This window comes from Chrysemys picta, chromosome 4, assembly GCF_011386835.1.
Source record: "Chrysemys picta bellii isolate R12L10 chromosome 4, ASM1138683v2, whole genome shotgun sequence".
Taxonomy (NCBI): Eukaryota; Metazoa; Chordata; order Testudines; family Emydidae; genus Chrysemys; species Chrysemys picta.
The window spans coordinates 27,878,091-27,905,083 of record NC_088794.1 but is presented as its reverse complement, the minus strand read 5'-3'; the positions used below and the strand labels follow the sequence as shown (position 1 = coordinate 27,905,083).

The following is a 26,993-nucleotide window of genomic DNA, read 5'->3' as shown; positions in this document are numbered from 1 at the left end:
GGTTGTGTGTGTCTTGCAGCTCTCGAACTTCTGAAGATCATCATATGCAGCTTGGAGGGTTTATGATAAAAACAAAGCATCTGTTTTCCTAAAAGGCTCTGCTCTGTTCAAATAGGATTTAATGGCTCAATAGATGTTCAGATGATGCCATCTTATTTCTTTAGGGTGAGAAGAACTGGGACAGAATGAAGGTAGCCTAATATCTTCATTTAAATATGGAAAAACAACGTAATATAGGAACTCAGGGGTTGTTGGTAGTACCACTTTGTCAGAAGCTGCAAAAAGGGCTTTCTGATTGTCAAGTAGATCTGATGAGAATTTTGCTAATGGAACATTTTTCTGTTGGAAATGCTGATTCATCAAAATCAAAATATCTTGAGGGAATGTGTTGATTTTGACAATTTAAATGGAAAACTGCCTGGTTTCCTGCCAGCTCACTCGCTTCCCCAGCAGCCCACCGGGAGTTCTACTATGAGCCAGGGCTCCCAGAGCTGCCCAATTCCCAGGACAGCTAATTCGCAGGCTACTCCGAGAGTTGGGCAGCTGGCTCCTCCAGGTTTCCCGCTGGATGGGTGGGCTCCCTGGCTCACCTGGCTTTTCATTTTATTTTTATATTTTTATTATTTTCTTTTTTAATTTGTTCAAAGTGTCAAACTGTTCCATAACAGTGAATAGAGGCAGCTAATAAGAGAGTTTTGATGGGTGTTGCTGCAGACTCTATGCTAGGAGCGGGGGTGGCAGGTTTGTATAATTTTTGGTAGTGCCCAGAATGGGTCCAAGTCCATCCCCCCTCTCTCCCCTGCCTTGTAAGGGTTGGAGGGTGAGGGCTCTGGCTCTGGGTTGGGGCTGGGGATGAGGGATTTGGGGTGTGGGAGGGGCTCAGAGCTAGGGCAGAGGCCTGGAGTTGGGGGGCAGGTGAGGGCTCTGGCTGGGGGTTTGAGCTGTGGGGTGGGGCTGGGCCGGGGAGCTCAAACTTTGTGGTGTAGCAGGCAGGCTGCCCCGGGTCTGGGGCCAGAGAGGAGGACAACCCCTCCTCTTCCTGGCACTCACCCAAGCCCCAGGAGTTCACTCGGAGTCACCTGCTGGGGGGTGGAGGGGGCTGTCATGCACCTCCTCCCTCCACAGATGCAGCAGTCAGCCTGCCGCGAGCACCAGCACTCCCTTATAGCTAAGCTGCAGCGGCAGCAGCCGGCGAGGGAGTGCAGGGGGCCCAGGGCAGCTGCCCGCTGCCCAGGTGCAAGTCAGGTGAGGCAACTGGGGGAGGTGCATGGGGGCCAACAAATGGGGCTGGGGGACACTCCGGGGGAGGCAGGTGGGGCTGGGGGAAAGACCCAGTCCCGACATTGGTGGAGCCTGGGCACCCCTGGCCCATACAACTCGCCGCCCCTGGCTAGGAGGTAGTGGGACATGGTGAATGGTATGTGGTCCATTTGCGGGTTTGTTTTCTGTGTATGGGCTATGTAGCTGGGCCATGGCCCCCCGAGGAAACAGTTTAGAAAGGTCTGTTTGTGGGTGCCTTGGTAAGGGCCCATGCGGTTCTGACCCTTGGAACTTTGATCAGTCCCGATGTTTGAAGTCTCTGAGTGGTTACTTACTCCCTAGTGGTAGGGATAGAACTGAGCTAAGCAGGGAAACTTGGTATAAAAAGTCACTTGCTAGGTGAACTTGAGAGCTGCAAACAGAGGCAGCTAACAGGATAATTTTGGAGGTGGTTGGGTGGGGGGGGGCTGTGTGTGAGAGGCTCTCCTTCCAGGTTCAGCTCTACATGTGATTTCAGGATGGCCAGTGATGGAACAGGGTGGTGACCTGCATGAATGTGCCATGTTTTCTTTCCTGCCTGATGCCTTTCCTGAGCATGAAGTGCAAGTTCGTGGCTGTGCTGGAGGAAAAGATTCTTGGATTGGAGGGACTAGTAACAGATGCTATTGAGAATGAGAGACTCTGAGAAGTTCTTATATAGCCAGGTTCAGGAAACATCAGTACCCTATATTCAAGGAAGAAAAGATATGGCCAGCAAGGAGTCAGAGAGAAAGGAAGTCGGAGGAGACCTGGCAGTTTGTAACCACCAGAGGCATGAGGTCATGGCAGCATTGTACAACATTTGGAAACAGACAAGGATGGGCAGGCTGTGGCCACCAGAGAAAAGAGGACCAGAAGGAATTCCACACAATTCAAAATTTCCAATCAATGCCATATCCTCAACATGGAAACTGTGGAAGATAGTTCTCAAGGTGTAGCTGGTCTAAGGGAATGGAGAGGTGTATGGGACACACCTGTGGAAGGCAACTTGGCCCAACCTGTAAGAAAATTAAGCTTGTCCACAAAGAGTTCTCCAACCATCCAAGGACGACAAATGATCATTCTTGGGTGTACAGTACTCAGATGAATTGAAAAAATATTCTGCAAGGGATGGAAGGACAACAGGATGGCGCGCTGCCTTCCGGGAGCCAAAATACGAGACCTTACTCTAAGATTGGCTTGGGTTCTGAAGCTGATGGGCAAGGATCTATAGGTAATAGTTCATATCAGCACTAATGACATTGTGTTGTGGCATATTGCATAGTTAATAGATTACTTCAGGAAACTCAGAAATGTGCTGAAGAAGAATAACGTCCAAGTGATCTCTGAGATCCTTTCTGTCCCACAAGTGAAGGAAGAGAGAAGGCAGAAGATTCTGGAAGTTGAACTGTTGGCTAAGTAAGTGGTGCAGGGTGGAGGGTTTTGGTTTTGTGGAACATTGGTCCACTTTCTTTGGGAATCGGGGGCTGTATACTTTGGATGGCCTTCATCACTTCAGTAGAAGGGGGACCAATCTTCCCAGGGATAGGCTGGCTAGAGTAGTCAAGGGGGCATTAAACTATAACAGAAGGGGAGGGTAAAAAGGGAAAATAGCATTCATTTAGCACAAAATCGAGATGTTGAGAACAAAATTAATTAAGAAACAAAGAACATGAAGAGAAGAAAATCTTGAATTGACTATACACCAGTGCTAGGAGCTGGATAATAAATAGGAGGAATTGGAATTGCTCATTTATGAGCATAAATTCAATCTAGATGGTATTACTGAAACTTGTTGGGATGATCCGCACAATTGGAATGTTAAAATCAATAGTTATAACCTATTTAGGAAGGATTGAAGGGAAGCAGTATTACCTGTTTCTGTCTCAGAGGAAAATTAATCTCATCCCACAGTTTCTTCCATTTCAGCTTGTCTTACTCATGTCTACTACATAGTTCTTCTAAATACTGATCAATCTTATACTTTTATCATAGGCAACAACTCTGTGGGTGCTCCAGGGCTGGCCCACAGCAAAAAAATGCTCCGGCAGGCCCCCTCTCCCCCCCGTTCTTCCTGCCTGCCAGCAGGCCCCACCAATCAGCACCTCCCCCTCCCTCCCTCCCCACGCCTCCCATCCGTCAGGATCAGCTGTTTTGCAGCGTGCAGGAGGCTTTGGGGGCAGGGGGGAGGAACAAGGACGGGCATGCTTGGGGGAGGAACAAGGCAGGAAGAGATCGGGCAGGGGTGGAGCGGGGGTGGGAAGAGGTGGGGCAGGGGCGGGGTGGGGCCTTGGGGGAAGGGGTGGAGTGGGGGCAAGGCCTGCGGCAGGGCCGGGGGTCAAGCATCCCGGGCACATTGGTAAGTCGGCACCTGTCACTTATCCTACAAATCAACTCTGATTAACATACAATGAATATAGGTAGTATAACATTGATTAATCATAACATCACACAATAAATGAATACGAAACTAAAATCATTGGCTACACACGGCATCTCTACAGCATTTATTCCCTGTGCCTTAACCAGTGTTATTTCAGGGATCATTTCATTTATTTAAACACTCATTATACTGTTGTTGGTTTTTTATAGTTTTGGATAAAAGAATCTATTGAAACAACACATGGCAAATGCCTTCTTTGATGTAATTCTACTGAGCACAATGGATATAGACTGGTGATGAATTTGGTTCACATGAATTTGGTATACTGAAGTGAACTCTCCAGATTGTTTAGAACTAGCCAATCATCTCTCTGTTCTTTTCAATCTCCTCCAGGTTTCCATGGTGCCGACTCAATTATGAGGATTGTAAGAATCTCTCCTCACTTCTTAGTGCAAAGCAGATGCTGACAGAGCTGGCTCTGAGAGGTAATCGTTTTTGGAGTTTTCGGAGTCGTAGGATGGGTGAAGGACTGAGACTCCTGTGTGAAGGATTGAAACACTCCAACTGTATGCTACAGAAGCTGGTGTAAGTAACTGCTGTTTTCCTTTACAGTTCTCCAGTAAGTGCCCAAAATATTGCCCACTATTCTGGGTGCTACATAACATCATGAATACTCTAGAACTGGGAAGACAGACCTTTGGTCTGACCCAGTATGGCCATTCTTATGTTCTTAAGAGTGTCTTAATGGGTAATTATGTGTAAGTAGATAGAGTTCCCAACCTGCCATGAGCAGAGTATATGCACACTGGGCCAAATTCTCTGCTAATGTAAATGAGCAAAACTTCTTTGAAGTCAATGGCGCTTCACCCATTTACAGCAGCAGAGAATTTGGACCAAAGCACATAATCCAAACTTATCCCTCTCCTGGTATTTGCCTTTATTAGTAACCTACAAAATAACAAACAAACAAAAATTCAGTCTAAGCTTTCTTCTGAGTATGGATTTTCCTAAGGTTCTTCCCACAGGACCCTTCGGCCCCAGCACCTTGTTCCCTCTGCCTCACAGAAACATTCTGACCTTTTTTCTGTGCTGGAGGTAATAGGAGCCACCTGTCAGCACATATTACTCTATCTTTATTCAAGAGTCTACTCTAGCAACTGACATTAGAGGGACGCAGCAGAAGAGCCCTGCCTCCCTAGCATGTACAGGGTCCTAGAGTCTACTCCATTACACCAGAGTAAGAAAAGGAGTACTTGTGGCACCTTAGAGACTAACAAATTTATTTGAGCATAAGCTTTCGTGGACTACAGCCCACTTCATCGGATGCATAGAATGGAACATATATTGAGGAGATATATGTATACACACACATACAGAGAGCATGAACAGGTGGGAGTTGTCTTATAAACTCTGAGAGGCCAATTAAGTAAGAGAAAAAAAACTTTTGAAGTGATAATCAAGATAGCCCAGTACAGACAGGTTGATAAGAAGTGTGAGAGTATTTACATGGGGAGATAGATTCAATGTTTGTAATGGCTCAGCCATTCCCAGTCTTTATTCAAACCTAAATTGATTGTGTCTAATTTGCATATCAATTCGAGTTCAGCAGTTTCTCGTTGGAGTCTGTTTTTGAAGTTTTTTTGTTGTAAAATAGCCACCCGCAGGTCTGTCATACTGGACTCAGTATTCCAGATGAGGCCTCACCAATGTTGAATAACAAACTTTATCAGATTCAAGCAAATTTCTCATGTTTCCAGGAGTCTTACTGACCAAACCCTGTCGGTCAGGACACCTTGTCCCAGAGTTCAACGAATGTTTCCTTCGTTGCTTCGGGTGCAGTGAATCAGATGGGCATGGAGACAGAGAGGAGTGCCTTGGGGTGTTTGTCCCTCCTTTGTATAGGTTCAGTCCCTCCCTTCAAAAACATGTCCAGCTGGGCACTAGGGAAAAAAGAGTCTATGTGGAAGGATGTTCCCTGCTGGTTTTTTCACCTGTTTGAATTTCCTTTGTCTTTCCTTTCTGCATGATGACTCTGTTTACTGCTTAAATGCAAATTAAGCAGAGCACAATTACTTTATTTAAGACAGACCTGTTTCCCAACTTCTGTTTGGGCAGGTCTCTAAGGGCTGGTCCACACTAACCCCCCACTTCGAACTAAGATACGCAACTTCAGCTACGTGAATAATGTAGCTGAAGTCAAAGTATCTTCGTTCGAACTTACCGCGGGTCCAGACGCGGCAGGCAGGCTCCCCCGTCGACTCTGCGTACTCCTCTCACAGAGCAGGAGTACTGCCGTCGACGGCGAGCACTTCCGGGATCGATCCGGGATCATTTATCGCGTCTAGACAAGACGCGATAAATCGATCCCAGAAGATCGATTGCTTACCGCTGGACCCGGAGGTAAGTATAGACGTACCCTAAGGTTTGGAACATGGGTTAGTGAAAGCATACAGGGAAATCTTATAACTTTACATACAATGTTGCCACACATATTTTATCAGCACAATACTGACCAGCAAATTATGAGTTTTCAAATGACACACTTTGTACAAATATCAGAGGGTTAGCCGTGTTAGTCTGAATCTGTAAAAAGCAACAGAGGGTCCTGTGGCACCTTTAAGACTAACAGAAGTATTGGGAGCATAAGCTTTCGTGGTTAAGAACCTCACTTCTTCAGATGCAAGAGGTGAGGTTCTTACCCACGAAAGCTTATGCTCCCAATACTTCTGTTAGTCTTAAAGGTGCCACAGGACCCTCTGTTACTTTGTACAAAGATCATTATAGTATAGGGTGTGAATACAGGGGTATATTCTGCTGCAAAGAGTAATTATGGAAATAAGGTTTTGGAGGCTGAAACTCTGAGCACAGAACTTCCCAGTTATGGAGGATTATGGTGACAATCAGTAGTTCATTCGACAGATCTCTCTCCTCGGCGTGCTCCAAAATTAGTAACTGTTTTGACAACTTGAATAAATGAAAGAAACAGCCAATGAGGATTAAGGCCAGATCTAACAGCACTAATCCAAGCCTTGTGTTGTGGGTGGTCACCTGAGTCAGAGGTATCACTAGGACATCCCATACCACATGGCATGTAGGAGAGAGAGAAGATAATTCTCTGCCCTCCCCCATCACTCTCACCCTTGTAGGTGTGAAGATAAGGAGCCATAGGAGGTGGGACACCCTCCCATTACCCATAAAGGTGCATTTGAGACTACTCCCTTACAGAAGCTCGGAGGTGAAGTAGAGGTGTGGTTTTGGGGTCTCAGTGTTATTCTGGACACTATTTAGATTTAATCCATCCCACCTATAAACAATTCCAAACACCTATAATATCATGACTTCCATCGTTAGTGACCAGAACCTGATGAAGAGGCATCACCACATGGACATTTATTTGTGTAATTTTATAAAAATTTTGCTTATAATGTTTGATATTTGTAATGATAGATACTTAGTTCTCTTTGTTTGAACTCATGTCCCTATACAAGGTGCATTTTCTTTAATTTTTGCCTATTTTTAAAGTGTGTCTCTGCCATTCATAAGTGATCACAGGTCCTCTCTATTGTCCATTTAACATCTGACAGATCTCATTTTCCTTTACCAGGAGGTTGAAGTAATGAAGTAAGTAAAGAAAAGGCTGATTTCCAACCCTAACTCTCTCCTAAATCTCTGCCTGCTGCAGGTTGTCTTACTGCACGCTCACAGCTGCTTGTTGTCAGGATCTTTCCTGTGTTCTCAGCACCAACCAGACTCTGAGAGAGCTGGACCTGGAGATAAATAAACTGGGATTTGCAGGGGTGCAACAGCTTTGTGAAGGATTGAAACATGCAACCTGCAAACTGGAGATACTCCGGCAAGTAACGCTAATGACTCATTAGTTCATTATACCACAACCTCTAGGGATGCCAGCCTTCCAGTACCACATCCCCAATTCCCTGCCATGAGAAACTGGACATATGCACATGCTTTCTCTATATATATCTCTCACTCCTTTCGACACAGTTCTGCACAGTTCACTAATATTTGGGAAACAGGGTGCTTGTGGGACTGACATCCTCATTAGGGCAGAGCTAGGGCTGTGTGTGTGTGTGTTCTGTGGATCTCTGTTCACTTCCAAGTATTTTGGGGTTCAGGAGGGATCTCCAGACCAGCAGTGGTTTATTTCACACACAAAAAAGAATCTTTGTGAAATTACCCACTTAGTGCAGAAGCTCCTCTTTCTGAGCAGGGCACTTTCAGAAAGATACTTTTCTTCAGGAGAGCAGACACTGCTTTGTGAAAGCCCTTCCTCTACAAAGCAACACAAATGTTGCTCTTATAGAAAAACTTGGGGCCCAGTTTTGCAATAAAGGCATCTGACAATAGGTATCATTGTTCTGCTCTCCTAATGACTAGAGGATGTTTGTGCATGAAAGAACTATTTTTCAAATTAATCTAGATTAAGAAGACAACAGTTTTAGACATAATATTCTTCTGTCTCTTCTAGATAGAATGGCTGCAATCTCACAGCTCCTTGTGTCACAGACATAGGACTTGCTGTTAGTATAAATCATTGCCTGACATTCTCTATCCTTTAGTTATTGGTCTGTACAGGAACTTAAATGTAACAGAAAATACTCTAAACATAAGGGTATTAAATGAACGTGTCCTGAGCTATTTCAGGGTGTTTTCAACTTTCAATTGGTTTCTCAACTTTTGGTGAGCTAGTCTTTGAACTGAACTAGTTGAATAAACTAAAATGAAGAAAATATTCTCTCTGCACCTGCACAAGAGGCTACTACTGACAGAAGCTGGTGGAAATCACTAGGTAAATCCATGGAACCAGAGTTTGTTGGAAGTGCTAAACCAGCTTTTGTCATCATCAGCAGCCTATTCTGCAGTTGCAGAGATTATTTTCTTTATTTCAGTTGATTAAGCTACCTTAGTTCTAAAACTAATTCATTCAAAGCCGAGAAACCATTTGGGAGTAGAAAAAGCAGCAAAGCTTGTTTTCTTCGTCCAATCTATGAAAAGAAGTGAGGTGTGAGAGGATGAGATCTGCTAGTTCTGAAATCTTGAAAAACATCATGATCACAAACAACCAGTTCAATTCACTAACTACAGATAAACAAAGGAAGTAGTAATAAATCAATTACTTTTAAACGCAAAATGTTTTGATACTTTTCTCTTTATGTATCCAGCACATTTAAGTTAGTTCTGTTTACTAAAAAAGATTTTTAAAATCCCATTTGTTCATTTTAAATTCATTCTAATTTCCATCCAAATGGAGGTTAATAGAGATCATAAATAAAAAATGAATCTTCATCTACTAAATAAATTCATCATTCACCATTCTCTAGCATAATTAAAAATGTAAAATTTAGGAATCTGAATAAATGTTAAGCTGCATAACTGCTCGGTTAAATGTGTATGGGTATAGTGTAGCCTCCTGGTTGGAAAAGAAAAAGAAAAGAAAAAGAAGAAAAAGAAGAAGGTAGTACCAGATTATACCAACAACTGAGGATCAACCTTTCTTTAGGGAAAAAAACCTAAAAAGTACATATTAAAAACAGATTTAAATTGATTATTTAAATCCGCAAACAGGAAACCTTGATTTAAATGATGATTAATATTGGTAATTAAAATCACTTTGTTTTAAACAGATCCACTGGTGCCAAAGCCATCTATAGAAACTAAGAGTTCATTTTAAAAAAATTCTAGCTATTTTGCTTCTTAAGAAATTTCTGAATTCAAATAGCTACAGTAATTAGGTTTCTACATTACAAGCTTTTTCCTGAAAGAAGTGAAGAAGATGCTGGGATACATGTGGTGTTACCTACAAAAAAAGTTTAAGCACTAAGATGTGTGGAATTGGTATTAAACACACATTTATCTATTCTACACAAACCTGCATTCATTTTCTATTCCTATCTTCCTGTCCTTGCATGCTGTCATATCTCTTCATTCAGATCAGAACTCTTTTCAGGTTCTGCTGCGGAAACTTGCGCTTTGTTTAAAAAAAAAAAGTAATTTGTTTGTTGAACTGAACTGTGTAATGCAATGTTAACTATACAGCTACCACGCCATCCTCATAGCATTGCCATAGTGCTAGGATTCTGGAAAAGAGAACTTGTTGACTTGAAACACATTCATTAATACAGTGAATTGTTGTGCATCAAGGTATCAGCTCCCTCCGTTATTCTGTCCTTTGCAGGTTGGGACACTGTGGTATCATTTTCTATGATTGTAAGTATCTTGCCTTAGTTCTCAGTACAAATCAAACTTTGAAAGAGCTGGACCTGAGAGGCAGCAAACTGGGAGAATCAGGAGTGAAACAGCTGCGTGAAGGACTGAAACATCCTGACTGCAAACTGCCGAAACTGATGTAAGTAGTTGGGGGTTCCCTTCATGGTTTTCCATTAAGTGCAGTTCTGCTTCACTCTCCAGTCTGTGTATATGTGGCTCATTACAGACAGCATGTGGACATTGTGCTGGGTGTCATTTTATAAATGATGTTAAAGACCTGAGAAAGGTGCAGAAAGGGTAATTACGGAAATAAGTGCTCTTGGGGCTGAAACTCTGAGCACAGATCTTCCTGGAACTTGAAGGTTGTAGTGACAGGTCACTCGACAGGTCTTTCTCCTCACTGCACATGTGAAGGGCACACCAGTGGCCCAAAATATGTCACTGTTTAGAAATCTTGAATAAATGATAGAAATAGCCAATGAGGATTAAGGCCAGATCCAACAGCACTAATCCAGGCCTTGTGGTATGAGTGGTCACGAGGGTCAGAGGTATCACTAGGACATCCCAGACCACACATTGCATGTAGGAAAGAGAGAAGACCATTCTCTGCCCTCCCCCGTCACTCTCACCCATGGGAGTGTGAAGATAAAGAGCCATAAGAGGTGGGACACTCTCCCATCAGCCAGAAGCGAGCATCTGAGACTGCTCCCTTACAGCAGCTGGGAGGTGTGGGTTTTGGGGTCTCAGTGTTATTCTGGATGGCATCAGTGTTCTGCTCTCCTAATGACTAGAGGATTTTTGTGCATGAGAGAACTATTTTGCAAAGTGTATTTTAATCTTTATTAAGAAGAGAACACATATATACAATAATGTTCTTCATCTCCTCTAGGTTGGATGCCTGCAATTTCTTAGTTCCCTGCCTCAGAGACTTATCATTTGTTAGTATAAACCATTTCCTGACATTCCCTAGCAACCTTTCCTTTGGTTAGTGGTCTGTACAAGGAGCTGAAATGTCACAGAAAGTAATGAAAAAATCATTTGTTCTGAACAGTGTGAGGGCTCATTCAGCTCCCAATTGGTTTCTCATCTTTCAGTGAACTAGTAATTGAACTGAACTAGTTGAATAAATTGAAAGGGGGTAGAGCTCAGTGGCAGAGCATTTGATTGCAGTGTCACGCTGCCTGGAGTGGCTCACAGCTAAGAGTGCTAATCTCAGATCAGACTGTCAGAAAACAGGGCAGACAATCCCCAATTGATGGTATAGTCTATACTTAGATTTCACCAACCCTGTAATAAATGTATGCTCCTGGATCACTATATTAGTTTTACCATGGAGCCATAGACAGTCTCCCTTAAGCTCTCCAGCCCAATTTACTACCCAGATAAACTGGACTTTATGATGAAAGATGATTAAAAGCAAAATTCACCACACGTTAGGGTCTCCCAGTCATAAAAGGACCAGCCACTTACCCCAGGTCAAAATATACTTCAGGATCTCACCAAAAACAATGTTGTAGCCAATCCTTAGTAAACTAGTTAAAGATTTATTGACTAAGAAAGAGATATGAGAGTTATTAAATGGTTAAAGTAGATAAAATATCTAGAGAACTTGTTGACTTGAAACACATTCATTAATACAGTGAATTGTTGTGCATCAAGGTATCAGCTCCCTCCGTTATTCTGTCCTTTGCAGGTTGGGACACTGTGGTATCATTTTCTATGATTGCAAGTATCTTACCTTAGTTCTCAGTACAAATCAAACTTTGAAAGAGCTGGACCTGAGAGGCAGCAAACTGGGAGATTTAGGAGTGAAGCAGCTGTGTGAAGGACTGAAACATCCCAATTGCAAACTGCAGAAACTAGTGTAAGTAGTTGGGGGTTTCCTTCACTGTTTTCCATTAAGTGCAGTTCTGCTTCACTCTCCAGTCTGTGTATATGTGGCTCATTACAGACAGCATGTGGACATTGTGCTGGGTGCCATTTTATAAATGATGTTAAAGACCTGAGAAAGGTGCAGAAAGGGTAATTATGGAAATAAGTGTTCTTGGGGCTGAAACTCTGAGCACAGATCTTCCTGGAACTTGAAGGTTGTAGTGACAGGTCACTCAACAGGTCAATCTGCCAGTCTCTTAGAGTCTTTTCATATGTTCCTTGGGGTTTCCCAAAAATGGCTTTTCGGGATCTCTGTCCAATTGCTTAGGGTTCCCCCTGCCAAAAGCCAAGCACTCCAGAGATCCAGGATCATTCCCAGGCTCCATCTTTTATAGTTGAAACAGGCTGACAAGCTGTGAGACATCTTTGCCAGGTGGGCTTTAATAAATAGCAAATGTTGATAATCTGTGATCTTCATTGTTTCACGTTTAATGGACCATTCAAAGATAATGCATTTGGTAACAGCCATCCAGACTACTAAAATGGTTTGCAGGTGGTTTACCATGAAAATCATCCAGTTTCAGAGAGATGAAGACAATAACATTAGCAGGAAAGGCAAAGCAGCTCCCTGTGGCTTGGAAGTAGCTCAGCCAGTAGCCTGTTGCTTCCATTCCCTCCTGTCTGCAGCTTCCCACGCTGCAAGAACTTACTGCCATCTGCCAGGTACTTGGGTAGCACTGGTGACCGGACACCAAAAATCCAGTTACCACGGGAACCTGTGCCAGCCTTGGGTGTAGTTTGAGCAGGCATTGCCCCCGCCTCCTCAATTTCCGCCACCCCCGATTTCTCCGGAGTTCTGCTTAGTTGTCAGGGAAGGAAGAGGCTCCCCCTTCCCTCTCCTCGGCTGAGGTTGGCAGGCAGCTCCAGGACACTGCCTTCTGAGTCCTAGTGCCTGTCACCGCCATCTTCTATGTGTGCTGGGTTCCATTTCTGACAATTGGTGAGTGCCGGTGGCAGGGGGAAGAGGCAGTACCAGTGAAGTAGGGTGGGAAGCTTGCACAGAACCTGCACGAACTCTGTCCAGCTCCAGCCACAACTATTGTTCTCCCCCATCTCCGTATAAGGAACAAATTCCCACACATTTGTAGGAAAAACAAAACAAAACATCCCATTCTGGATACCAGTGAGTACTTTAACTTTTACAGTACCTTCCATCGAGGGGCTTCCAATTTATGATGCACTGTCGTCAATACTGTATTGAAGTGTTTTCAGTTCTGGGATGCATAGGCAACCAAGTTCTTTCCTTATGCTCAGCCTAGTTCCACAGGCCAACACAACTTTGTACTTTTAAGGGGTTGCAAAAGCACTGGAGGAAGCTCAACACACAATGATGTAGGTTTCTCCCTCTTCTCTCCCTCAAGGATTTTAAATCCACTTCTTAGCAGGCTAATAGGCTAAGACAGGGTTCTGTCCATTTGCTGGGTCTCTAGCAGTTCAATCCATCATAAAAGTACCTCACATTTGATTTCTTTTGAGTTTCATTCCAAAAAGTTAAAGCTCCATAAACCTTAAGTTAGTCCTCATTTTTCTGCCCCAACTCAAACTAACTTCTTTCCCAAGTGGAAAATGTTGGGTAAGCATGGAATAAGTGTGAGGCCAGGTCTATCCTGGCAAATTAAAGCACTCTTGCTTGCTGGCTCAGGGGTATTAAACATGCCCCCTCCCTCCCCCCACGCAGTAAGTTTGAACTTTTTAGTTTAAAGCAATATTGTGGATAAGCTCCGAGCACTGGGAAGTGGATTACCAGAAGTGCTGGGAGAGCTTTCTCCCCACCGCTCGCGAGTGACCACGCTCACACTTCAAAGCACTGCTGCGGAACTTTGAGCAGCCCGGCACAGTGTTTGATTCCACGTGGAGCCTGCATTTCTCCCTCTGCCGGGTGAGCGGGGGGAGCAGGGCAGGCGGGGGTGTGTGTGTGTAGAGGCTGCAGGGGCAGGGCAGGCAGGGGGCGCAGAGGCTGCAGAGTGAGTGGGGAGCAGGGGGCACAGAGGCTGCAGGGCGAGTGGGGAGCAGGGGGCACAGAGGCTGCAGGGGCAGGGGGGGTGCAGAGGCTGCAGGGCTAGTGGGGAGCAGGGGGCACAGAGGCTGCAGGGGCGGGGGGGCGCAGCCGCTGCAGGAGCAGGGCAGGCAGGTGGCGCAGAGGCTGCAGGGTGAGTGGGGAGCAGGGGGCTCAGAGGCTGCAGGGGCGGGGGCGCAGACGCTGCAGGGGCAGGGCAGGCAGGTGGGGAAGAGGCTACAGGGCGAGTGGGGAGCAGGGGGCGCAGAGGCTGCAGGGCGAGTGGGGAGCAGGGGGCACAGAGGCTGCAGGGGCGGGGGGGCGCAGGGGCTGCAGGGCTAGTGGGGAGCAGGGGGCACAGAGGCTGCAGGGGCGGGGGGGCACAGAGGCTGCAGTGGCAGGGCAGGCAGGTGACGCAGAGGCTGCAGGGTGAGTGGGGAGCAGGGGGCACAGAGGCTGCAGGGGCGGGGGGGCACAGAGGCTGCAGTGGCAGGGGGTGCAGAGGGGGCAGGGCAGGCAGGGGGCGCAGAGGCTGCAGGGCGAGGAGGAGCAGGGCAGGCAAGGGCATAGGGGCTGCGGGGCGAGTGGGGAGCAGAGAAGCACTTAGCAACCCCCAACCAAGATCAGAGCGGGAGGGAGGAGGGGGAATGCGGGGTGCTCAGAGGAGGGGGCAGAGTTGGGGCAGGGATTTTGGGGAAGGGGTTGGAATGGGGGCGGAGAAGGGGTCGGGTTGGGGCGGGGCCGGGGCGGGGAAGGGGCGGAGTTGGGGCAGGGCCAGGGGCGGGACCGGGGCCCCATGGAGTGTCCTCTTTTTTTAAATGTTTGAATATGGTAACCCTAGCTTAAACCTCATGTCAGAGCTGCTGATCACACATTCTAGAATAGATAATACTTAGTCCTGCAGCTGCCATGAGTGCAGGGGACCAGAGTAGATGACCTCTCAAGGTCCCTTCCAGTTCTATGGTTCTATTTTATTATTCTAATTGTAGAAGAGTTTGGTGACAGAATGGCCTGATCTGTGTTGAATCACTGGAGATTAACTACACAAACTGAGTATCATCCCACAAATAATATTTGGGTCATAGGTGCTGACTTCTTCTCGGCCCAGTGGGTGCTCGACCCCACTCCGCCCCTGGCCCAACCCCTTTCCGCCCCTGCTCCGTCCCTATCCCACCCCCATTCCACCTCATTCCCCAAGTCCCCACCCCTGCCCTGCCTCTTCCCCAAAGCGTGCTGCATCCTCGCTCCTCCCCCTCCCTCCCGGAGCATCCTAAGTACCATGAAACAGCTATTTGGCAGCTGGCGGGAAGTGTTGGGAGGGAGGGGGAGGAGCGGGGATGCGGCGCGTTCAGGGGAGGAGAAGGCGGGGAAGAGCAGGCAGGGAGAGCTTGGCTGCCAGTGGGTGCAGAGCACTCACTAATTTTTCCCCATGGGTTCTCCAGCCCCGAAGCACCCATGGAGTCAGCAGCTATGATTTGGGTTCAATGTGAAAACAGTAATTCTTTGTCCTCAGCCAGTGCAACACTGGGAGGCAGCTTTCGGAGCAAGACAGCCTAAAATATAATGCCAACCAATGTAATTTTACAACTATTAGGGCAAGTCTACACTTGCAAAGTTACAGCACTGGCAGTTACAGCACCACTCAGAGAACGCCGAAGGAAAACCGCTCTTGTGTGTTCACACTGACAGTTTCCTGCACACTAGCATGTTCACACTTGCAGCGCTATTCGAAGTGTGCACTCTGGGCAGCTATCCCACAGAGCACCTCTTTCTCTTTTCCCTCTAAGACTTGAGGGAAGGCAGAAGGGGTTGCGGGGCATCCTGGGTCCTGTCCCAATGCCCCATGATGCATTTGATGCATTGCTTTGCATCCCAGCAATCCCTGTGCTTACATATGCATTTGGCGCCATCTTTCAACAGTCTGTGTACTGTGCACCCTGCCCTGCCTCTTTCTGGCTGCAGGAATTGATCCTGAGCATTGACCAGTATGCTGCTCACACTGACCGACCCGTCACGAGTGGCAATGGAGTTATTCCTTAAACTACAAAGTCAAGAGGAGTGCGACGTTGATCTCACCACGCGTAGTAGCTACAACACGAGATTGCTTGTGGCATTCACAGAGGTGCTGAGCACAGTGGAACGCCGCTTTTGGGCTTGGGAAACAAGCACTGAGTGGTGGGATCACATCGTGATGCACGTCTGGGATGATGAGCAGTGTCTGCAGAACTTTTGCATGAGGAAAGCCACATTCATGGGACTGTGTGATGAGCTCACCCCAGCCCTGCGGCGCAAGGTCATGAGATTGAGAGCTGCCCTGCCAGTGGAGAAGCGCGTGGCTATTGCAGTCTGGAAGCTGGCTACTCCAGACTGCTACCGATCAGTCGCTAACCAGTTCGGAGTGGGAAAGTCGACTGTTGGAGCCATCTTGATGGAAGTGTGCAGAGCCATTAATCTCACATCTTGCTCCAAAAGACCGTGACTCTGGGCAACGTACGTGACATTGTGGATGGCTTTGCACAAATGGGCTTCCCTAACTGCGGAGGGGCAATCGATGGCATGCATATTCCAATTTTGGCACCAGACCACCTAGCATCTGAGTACATAAATTGCAAGGGGTATTTCTCAATGGTTCTCCAGACGCTTGTGGATAGGTGTGGGCATTTCACAGACATTAACGCAGGCTGGTCCAGAAAGGTGCATGATGCATGCATCTTTTGGAACACTGGCCTGTTCAAGAAGCTGCAAGCAGGGACTTTCTTCCCTGACCAGAAGATGACTGTAGGGGAAGTCGAAATGCCCATTGTGATCCTGAGAGACCCCGCCTACCCCTTAATGCCATGGCTCATGAAGGCATACACGGGGCAACTTGACATCAGCAAGGAGCGGTTCAACAACAGGCTGAGCAAGTGCAGAATGACTGTGGAGTGTGCATTTGGCATTTAAAAGCCTGCTGGCGATGCCTGTATGGGATGCTGGACATGGCCAATGACAATATTCCTATGCTTATAGCTGCGTGCTGTAATATTTGTGAAGGGAAGGGTGAAAGCTTCACTCAGAGGCTCAACGCCTGGAGGCTGAGTTTGAACAGCCAGAGACCAGGGCTATTAGGGGGGCACAGTGCGGGGCCATAAGAATCAGGGATGTTTTGAGGGAGCAATTTGAAGCTGAAAGCCACTAATATTTGTTGCTATGCTTGGGATTGCAGTGCTTATAATGCTAGGAGGTGATTGGTGCACAAGATGCAAGAAGGGTCCTTAACGTAATTGTATGTTGCTTTGCACTGCTCTTTTTGCTTTCACTTAATAGAATAAAGATTGCTTTCAAACAAACACAATTCTTTTATTGAAAGACAACCAGAGGAGAGTGTCAAATGAAAAAAATCATCAGCAGGGAGGGTGATGGGGGAAAGGAAGGTATCAAGAGGAGGAGGGATCCTGGGATGACTACAGGTTTGTGTATGTCCAGGGATCATACCCAACCTTCTCCTTTGGAGTACAATGCAGCGGGTGCTGGACTTCAGCAGGGCCAAACTGCAGAGGGATGGGTGTTGAGTGCAGTGCGTAGTGGGAGTCCACACTGCTGGACTGTGAGGAGGGAGGAGTGGAATGCTGCGGGTAGAGAGTGGAGACAGGAGGTTGATAGCAGTGTGTTGGTGGTGTTGGGGGTGTGCATGGGAAAGAGTTTTGCGACAGTGGCTGCAGGGGAAGGCAGGCGCACACCTGCTTGGTCTGAAGAGCTACTATCCACCTGGAGCGTGTCTGCTTGGTGCTCCATAACTGTTAAGAGCCACTCTGTGGCTTCTTTCTGGTGTGCCGCATTCTCCTTTTGGTCCCTCTTCTCACTGTCCCACCACTCCTTCAATTCTTTTTTCTCGGTGGCGGACTGCATCATAACCTCACGCATAAAGTCCTCCTTAGTTCTTCTTGGACGCTTTCTAATTCTTCTCAACCATTCTGCCGCTGATAACAAAGAGGGCGGCTGTGCTCCCAAGGTCATCTCTGTGAAGTTTAAATGCAACATTTTACAGAAGCAATATTGTTTGCAACACAGACAACACTGTTTCAGTGCTTTAAAACACAGCCAGTACTCTCACAGCTGTCACTAACTGGCTGACCCCAGACAAGCATACATGAGCCACAAATCCCCCACAATGGTGAGTAACTGCAGGGGCAGGGTAAATCACTGTTCCAGGACCCTGCTGTACACTGGGCATGTGGCTCTTGGGCACTTGGGGACAGCCAGCGCTGTAGGGTGGGCCTGATAATCATTCCTGTCCCCACACTTTCCATAGGAGGTGATCATTATGGAAGATATCTCGCTGCTGAGGATGAACAGGGAATCAAGGCAGGGTCTTCGCCAAGCCTGTGGCTTCCGCCCTGGCACCTATGCAGCTAGCCTGTGTGCAGCAATGGTGACCCCCACCCGCCTCATGATTGCACAGTGGCGCAGGAAAGTTACCATTAATGGGGCAAGAAACTGTCAAAGTCAGATTCAGGACTCACAATTTGTCAGACCACTCTGTTTATTAGCACAGCGCTCTGCTAATACACCCAGATAATGTGAGCACCATGCAAGACCCACACTACCTTGTTTATACAGATAAAAAGGGTGTGAACTTAACTAGAGGACAAAGAAAGCAGAACTGACAAGTTTACCTGAGGCTAGACATACATATTTAATTTCCTTACTAAATTTTACCGATCTCCGGTTAATGTTCCACCGTTAGCTTAAGTGGACTCATTGTTTATGCCTTAATGTTTCTTTTCCTGACACCTGTATTTCAACATTCCTTATTCCTGCTTAAAGGTACATACAGCATTTCTTTAATCCATCCTACTTTCACAAAACAAAGCAGCTCTACTGAGGAACCTGCGGGAGCGGATTGCCCAGTATCTCCATGAGAGTTTCCTGGCGATCTCTGAGGGAGATTCTTGTGAAGTGAGGGAGTGTATCAACAGCCTGTTCCACCGCTCAGGCTAGGCATGAGGTGGGAGACAAGCCTGCTTTCTGCAACCCTCCTGCCCCCAACAACTCGCTTCAGCAGTTCCCAAAATTAGATCCACTTACCAGGGGCCTCCTCTCCTGTTTGCGCTTCACCAAGCTCCAACTGCTGTGACTGGCTAGGCTCCTCCAGGGCAGAAAGGAGCTCCTGACTGCATGCATCTCTGGCCTCCAAGTCATCCTCTGCCTCTGGGTCCCCCTCCCCCTCTTCAGCCAAGATTGCCTCCTCCCAGCTCGGTCCACTCTCAACTGACATGCAAGCCAACAAAGTATCCACAGTGGCCTTCGCAGTGGAGGTGGGGTCGCCGCAGAGTATCGCATCCAGCTCTTTGTAGAACCAGCAGCTTGTGGTCGCAGCACCGGAGCAGCAGTTTGCCTCCCATGCCTTGTAGTAGGCGTTCGGCAGCTCCTTCACTGCAATGTGTCCTGGTCATGGCCCCTTTCTATCATGCATCTAGAAATCTGTCCATAGGTATCATAATTCTGACGGCTGGAGCGCAGCTGTGACTGCACTGCTTCCTCTCCCCAAATGCCGATGAGGTCCAGCAGCTTGGCATTGCTCCAAGTGGAGGAATCACCTGGTGCATGGAGCAGGCATGGCCACCTGGAAAGATGCACTGAGTGGGGGAGGGATAGCTCAGTGGTATGAGCATTGGCCTGCTAAACCCAGAGTGGTGAGTTCAATCCTTGAGGGGGCCATTTAGGGATCAGGGGCAAAAATCTGCCTGGGGATTGGTCCTGCTTTGAGCAGGGGGTTGGACTAGATGACCTCCTGAGGTCCCTTCCAACCCTGATATTCTATGATTCTATCATCACCGAAGGGGACTGAGGGGTAGGGCAGTAGAGTTCAAATCAATGGTCAGAGAGGTGAGAACAGGCAGCCAATCATAGCACTATAATCACCATGGTGTCTACACTGGCACCGCTGTGCAGGTGCCACAGTGGAGAAAGCTCTACGCCTCTCATTGGGGTGTTTTTTTTAGGGTGCTGCATCTGTGCAGTTTCTGCACACTAAGTGGATTGGCACTGGGTGCTCCTCGGGAGTTACAGCGCTTAAAGCAGCTTTACTGCACACAAACTTGCCAGTGCAGAGTTACTTCCTCTACTTCAGTGGATTTTACACCTGAGTGTTTTTCTTCTACGTAGTAAAATCTAGCTACCTCCCAGACTGCAGTCAGAGTGAGAGAGGGTGTGTGGTGTAGAGTCCGTAGCTTTGGGGAAACACCTGCCGCAGGGATTGCCTTTGCCCTGTGGGCCATGTGAAGAGCTGAGGGTAGAAACACAAGGCTGAAAGGAGAGCAGGATGGGGAATGTTGCAGTGTTCATCCTCATACAGATGAGCACTCCACTTCCCAAGAGGAAGGAGGCCTAAGAAAAGGACAGTGTGGCATCCCTCGTGCTAACTCTTACTCAGAAGTATCTGTTTGAATAATTGAGTGTAGTGAGAGTAGAATAAACTTGTTAATTTTACATAAATAAATAATATGTAAATATGTATGTAGATAAATGTGTGATGATGTCATAATTTTTTTTTAATATGTGATTCATACTTAGGCCCTTCCCTCCTATTAGCCTTAAGCCCCTCATAACCTTAATCGGGCCCTGGGTGTACCTAGCCTCTGACTGCCAGAAGCTAGGAGTGAACTTAAATGATTGCCTGTTCTGTTCCTTCCCTCTGAAGCACCTGGCATTGGCCACTGTTGGGAGACAGGATACTGGGCTAGATGGACAATTGGTCTGACCCAGTCTGGCTGTTCTTATGAAATGAAGAAAATATTCACTGTGTGCCTGCAGAAGAGGCTACTGCTGACAAAAGCAGGTTGAGGTCACTGGCTAAGTATCCAGCTTTTGTCATCACTAGTTTATTTTACAGGCACACAGAGAATACTTTCTTCATTTCAGTTTATTCAAGTAGTTCAGTTCAATGACTGCTTCATTCAAAGTTGAGAAACCGATTGGGAGTGGAAAAAGCAAGAAAGTTTGTTTTCCTCTTCAAATCTACAAACAGAAATGAGGTGTGAGAAGATGAGATCTACTAACTGAAATCTTGGAAGGACATGGTGACCACAAATAATTTGTTCAATTCATTAACTACAGATCTTGTTGACCTTGTATGCATGGGCAGCATGTCAAGCCCCCCCTTTGGGGAGGCTAGCCCCCCGACCCTGCCTGAGGCCCTGGCCCTACCTTGCCTCTTGCCCCCCCACCTCCACCCCAGTGTGCTGGAGCCCCAGCCGAACCACCCCAAGCACTGGCCCACCTCAGACTGGCCTAAGCCGCCCACTGGCCCAGGATGCCCTGAGCTCCAGGCCGCTGCCCAAGCTGAATGCCCACTGGCTTTGGCGGAGAGGGTGAGCAAGGGCATGTCTTCTGGGTGGAGCGTGGGCAGGGCCATGGCCTGGAGTAGGGGAGGCTAGCCTCCCTTGACCTATTATACCCACCGCACATGCTTGTATGCTCTTATATCTGTTCATTCATTCATTTCAGGTTCTGCTGTAAAAACTTGCACTTTATTTAAAAAAAGTATTTTTATTAAACGGAACTGTTGTGTAACTCAGCCTTAACTGTAGGGCAGCTGTCACAACATCCTCATAGCATTATCATAGTGCTAGGACTCTGGAAAAGAGAACCTGTTGAAACACACTAATGAATACAGTTAATTTTGGAGAATCAAGCAAAAAATTCCACCTGTTTTTCTTTGTCTGTTTCAGCTTGGGACACTGTGGTATCACAGCCTCTGATTCCAAATATTTTGCCTCAGTTCTCAGTACAAATCAAACTTTGAAAGAGCTGGACCTGAGAGGCAGCAAACTGGGAGAATCAGGAGTGAAACAGCTGTGTGAAGGACTGAAACATCCCAACTGCAAACTGCCGAAACTGATGTAAGTAGTTGGGGGTTCCCTTCACGGTTTTCCATTAAGTGCAGTTCTGCTTCACTCTCCAGTCTGTGTATATGTGGCTCATTACAGACAGCATGTGGCCATTGTTCTGGGTGCCATTTTATAAATGATGTTAACGACCTGAGAAAGGTGCAGAAAGGGTAATTATGGAAATAAGTGCTCTTGGGGCTGAAACTCTGAGCACAGATCTTCCTGGAACTTGAAGGTTGTAGTGACAGGTCACTCGACAGGTTTTTCTCCTCACTGCACATGTGAAGGGCACACCAGTGACCCAAAATATGTCACTGTTTAGAAATCTTGAATAAATGATAGAAATAGCCAATGAGGATTAAGGCCGGATCCAACAGCACTAATCCAGGCCTTGTGGTATGAGTGGTCATGTGGGTCAGAGGTATCACTAGGACATCCCAGACCACACATTGCATGTAGGAAAGAGAGAAGACCATTCTCTGCCCTCCCCCATCACTCTCACCCATGGGAGAGTGAAGATAAGGAGCCATAAGAGATGGGACACCCTCCCATCAGCCAGAAGCGAGCATCTGAGACTGCTCCCTTACAGCAGCTGGGAGGTGTGGGGTTTGGGGTCTCAGTGTTATTCTGGATGGCATCAGTATTCTGCTCTCCTAACGACTAGAGGATTTTTGTATATGAGAGAACTATTTTGCAAAGTGTATTTTAATCTCTATTAAGAAGATAACACATATATACAATAATGTTCTTCATCTCCTCTAAGTTGGATGCCTGCAATTTCTTAGTTCCCTGCCTCAGAGACTTATCATTTGTTAGTATAAACCATTTCCTGACATTCCCTAACAACCTTTCCTTTGGTTAGTGGTCTGTACAAGGAGCTGAAATGTCACAGAAAGTAATGAAAAAATCAGGATGAAAAAATCATTTGTTCTGAACAGTGTGAGGGCTCATTCAGCTCCCAATTGGTTTCTCATCTTTCAGTGAACTAGTAATTGAACTGAAGTAGTTGAATAAATTGAAAGGGGGTAGAGCTCAGTGGTGGAGCATTTGATTGCAGTGTCACGCTGCCTGGAGTGGCTCACAGCTAAGAGTGCTAATCTCAGATCAGACTGTCAGAAAACAGGGCAGACACACCCCAATTGATGGCATAGTCTATACTTAGATTTCACCAACCCTGCAATAAATGTATGCTCCTGGATCACTATATTAGTTTTACCATGGAGCCATAGACAGTCTCCCTTAAGCTCTCCAGCCCAATTTACTACCCAGATAAACTGGACTTTATGATGAAAGATTATTAAAAGCAAAATTCACCACACGTTAGGGTCTCCCAGTCACAAAAGGACCAGCCACTTACCCCAGGTCAAAATATACTTCAGGATCTCACCAAAAACAATGTTGTAGCCAATCCTTAGTAAACTAGTTAAAGATTTATTGACTAAGAAAGAGATATGAGAGTTATTAAATGGTTAAAGTAGATAAAATATATACTAGTTGGATCAGAGTATATAGTCCAAAATGAAGAGATATAATAATCTGCCAGTCTCTTAGAATCTTTTCATATGTTCCTCGGGGTTTCCCAAAAATGGCTTTTCAGGATCTCTGTCCAATTGCTTAGGGTTCCCCCTGCCAAAAGCCAAGCACTCCAGAGATCCAGGATCATTCCCAGGCTACATCTTTTATAGTTGAAACAGGCTGACAAGCTGTGAGACATCTTTGCCAGGTGGTCTTTAATAAATATCAAATGTTGATAATCTGCGATCTTCGTTGTTTCACGTTTAATGGACCATTCAAAGATAATGCATTTGGTAACAGCCATCCAGACTACTAAAATGGTTTGCAGGTGGTTTACCATGAAAATCAACCAGTTTCAGAGTGATGAAGACAATAACATTAGCACTTCGCTAGCTTTCATATAAATGCTAATACATTCTTTGATTTAAGGCTAATTAAGCACAGGATACAGACATGAAAAAAGACAGTGCAACAACAGGTTAATCTAGCTACTCTAGTATACATTAAACAGGATACATATGCAATGTAAATAGCATTTAGCCAGTTACAGGCACATGTAGCCAATAACAGACAAGTGAATTGGGACACTTAACACTGCTTTGAGGATGTGATCTAAGCTCAGGTAGTTGCTAGTGCCCCAGAGCTAGAAACTTGTTTATACAGCCTTACATGAAGATCAGTAGGTCCCCGGTTCAAATCCAGATGCTCCCTTGTGAGTTGTATTAATGCAAAAGTATTTTCATGGAAGATAAGTCCATCAATGACTGTTATCCAAGATGGTTAGGAATGCTCCTCTGTGCTCTGTCAACAAGTTTCAGGTGGGTAGCCATGTTAGTCTGTTGCAGCAAAAACAATTAGGAGTTCTGTGGCACCTTAAAGACTAATAAATTTATTTGGGCATAAGCTTTCATGGGCTGGAACATCTTCATCTGACGAAGTGGGTTCCAGCCCACGAAAGTTTATGCCCAAATAAATTGGTTAGTCTTTAAGGTGCCACAGGACTCCTTGTTGTCTATGCTCTGGGAGTACCTAGCCTCTGACCGCCAGAAGCTTGGAGTGGACAACAGTGGATGGATCATTCAGTTGATTGCCTGTTCTGTTCATTCCTTCTGAAGCACCTGGCACTGGCCACTGTCAGAAGACAGGATTCTAAGCTAGATGGACCATTGGTCTGACCCAGTATGGCTGTTCTCATGAAATGAAGAAAATATTCTCTGTGTGCCTGCAGAAGAGGCTACTGTTGACATAAGCTGGTTGAAGTCACTGGCTAAGCACCTGCAGCCAGAGATCGCTGACATGCTAACCCAGCTTTCGTCATCACTCGTTTCTTCTACAGGCACACAGAGAATATTTTCTTCATTTCAGTTTATTCAAGTAGTTCAGTTCAATGACTGCTTCATTCAAAGTTGAGAAACCGATTGGGAGTGGAAAAAGCAAGAAAGTTTGTTTTCCTCTTCAAATCTACAAACAGAAATGAGGCTTGAGAAGATGAGATCTACTAACTCTGAAATCTTGGAAGGACATGGTGACCACAATTTGTTCAATTCATTAACTACAGATCTTGTTGACCTTGTATGCATGGGCAGCATGTAACCCCCCACACACACACACTTTGGGGAAGCTAGCCCCGCGACCCTGCCTGAGGCCCTGGCCCTACCTCGCCCCTTCTGCCCCCTCTGTGTGCCGGAGCCCCAGCCAAACCACTCCAAGCACCGGCCTGCCCACCCCAGCTACCCCGAGACCTGGGCCACTGGATGGCCTGAGCAGTGGCCTGATACCCAGGCCAATGTGAGCAGCCCCTGGCCACTGACAGGATGGCCCAAGCCACCTGCTGGCCCATGCCACCCTGAGCTCCAGGCCACTGCCAAGCTGAGCGCCCACTGGCTTCGGGAGAGAGGGGGAGCAAGGGCGGGGCCTCTGGGTGGAGTGTGGATGGGCCCATTAGCCTCCCCTGACCTAGTATACCCACCGCACATGGTTGCATGCTCTTATATTTGTTCATTCAGATTAGAACTCTTTTCAGGCTCTGCTGCAGAAACTTGCACTTTGTTTTAAAAAGTTTTTTTATTGAACTGAACTGTTGTGTAACTCAGCCTTAACTTAGGGCAGCTGTCACACCATCCTCATAGCATTATCATAGTGCTAGGACTCTGGAAAAGAAAACCTGTCACACTTCCACAAGAAGTGGAAGATTGGACAAATGACCAGGGAGGAATATAAAAATATTGCTCAGGCATGAAATCAGGAAGGCCATATCACACTTAGAGTTGCAGCTAGCAAGGGATGTTAAGAGTAACAAGAAGGGTTTCTACAGGTTTGTCAGCAACAAGAAAACGGAAAGTGTGGGCCCCTTACTGAGTGAGGGAGGCAACCTAGTGACAGAGGATATGGAAAAAGCTAATGTACTCAATGCTTTTTTTGCCTCTGTCTTCACGAACAAGGTCAGCTCCCAGACTACTGCACTGGGCAGCACAGCATGGGATGGAAGTGACCAGCCCTCTGTGGAGAAAGAATGCGGGACTATTTAGAAAAGCTGGACGAGCACAAGTGCATGGGGCCAGATGCTCTGCATCTGAGGGTACTAAAGGAGTTGGCGGATGTGATTGCAGAGCCATTTGCCATTATCTTTGAAAACTCATGGCGATCGGGGGAGGTCCCGGATGATTGGAAAAAGGCTAATGTAGTGCACATCTTTAAAAAAGGGAAGAAAGAGGATCCGGGGAACTACAGGCCAGTCAGCCTCACCTCAATCCCTGAAAAAATCATGGAGCAGGTCCTCAAGGAATCAATTTTGAAGCACTTAGAGGAGAGGAAAGTGATCAGAAACAGTCAGCATGAATTCACCAAGGACAAGTTATGCCTGACTAACCTAATTGCCTTCTGTGATGAGATAACTAGCTCTGTGGATGAGGGGAAAGCAGTGGACGTGTTATTCCTTGACTTTAGCAAAGCTTTTGATACGGTCTCCCACAGTATTCTTGCTAGCATTAAAGAAGCATGGGCTGGATGAATGGACTATAAGGTGGATAGAAAGCTGGTTAGATCATTGGGCTCAACGGGTAGTGACAAATGGCTCCATTTCTAGTTGGCAGCCGGTATCAAGCAGAGTGCCCCAAAGGTCGGTCCTGGGGCCAGTTTTGTTTAATATATTCATTAATGATCTGGAGGATGGCGTGGATTGCACCCTCAGCAAGTTTGCAGATGACACTAAACTGGGAGGAGTGGTAGATACGCTGGAGGGTAGGGATAGGATATAGAGGGACCTAGACAAATTAGAGGATTGGGCCAAAAGAAATCTGATGAGTTTCAACAAGGACAAGTGCAGAGTCCTGCACTTAGGACGGAAGAATCCCATGCACTGCTAGAGACTAGGGACCAAATGGCTAGGCAGCAGTTCTGCAGAAAAGGACCTAGGGGTTACAGTGGACGAGAAGCTGGATATGAGTCAACAGTGTGCCCTTGTTGCCAAGAAGGCTAACAGCATTTTGGGCTGTATAAGTAGGGGCATTGCCCGCAGATTGAGGGACGTAATTATTCCCCTCTATTTGGCATTGGTGAGGCCTCACATGATGTGGAAAAATTGGAAAGAGTTCAGTGGAGGGCAACAAAACTGATTAGGGGGCTGGAGCACATGATTTATGAGGAGAGGCTGAGGGAACTGGGATTATTTAGTCTGCAGAAGAGAAGAATGAGGGGGGATTTGATAACTGCTTTCAACTACTTGAAAGGGGGTTCCAAAGAGGATGGAGCTAGACCAGAGGTGGGCAAACTATGGCCCGCGGGCCACATCCGG

The 26,993-nt window shown here is 46.5% G+C and overlaps 1 protein-coding gene across 1 annotated transcript in view; it reads left to right on the top strand.

The window, feature by feature from the left end:
* The first annotated feature begins 1,855 nt into the window (after positions 1-1,855).
* Positions 1,856-26,993, top strand: part of LOC101935245 (NACHT, LRR and PYD domains-containing protein 3-like) — a 29,841-nt gene continuing 4,703 nt past the window's right edge. The window contains exons 1-4 of the mRNA XM_065591021.1: positions 1,856-1,912; positions 2,564-2,697; positions 11,580-11,750; positions 21,527-21,697. Coding sequence (XP_065447093.1) covers positions 1,856-1,912; positions 2,564-2,697; positions 11,580-11,750; positions 21,527-21,697 — 533 coding nt within the window. The remainder of the gene's footprint in view (positions 1,913-2,563; positions 2,698-11,579; positions 11,751-21,526; positions 21,698-26,993) is intronic.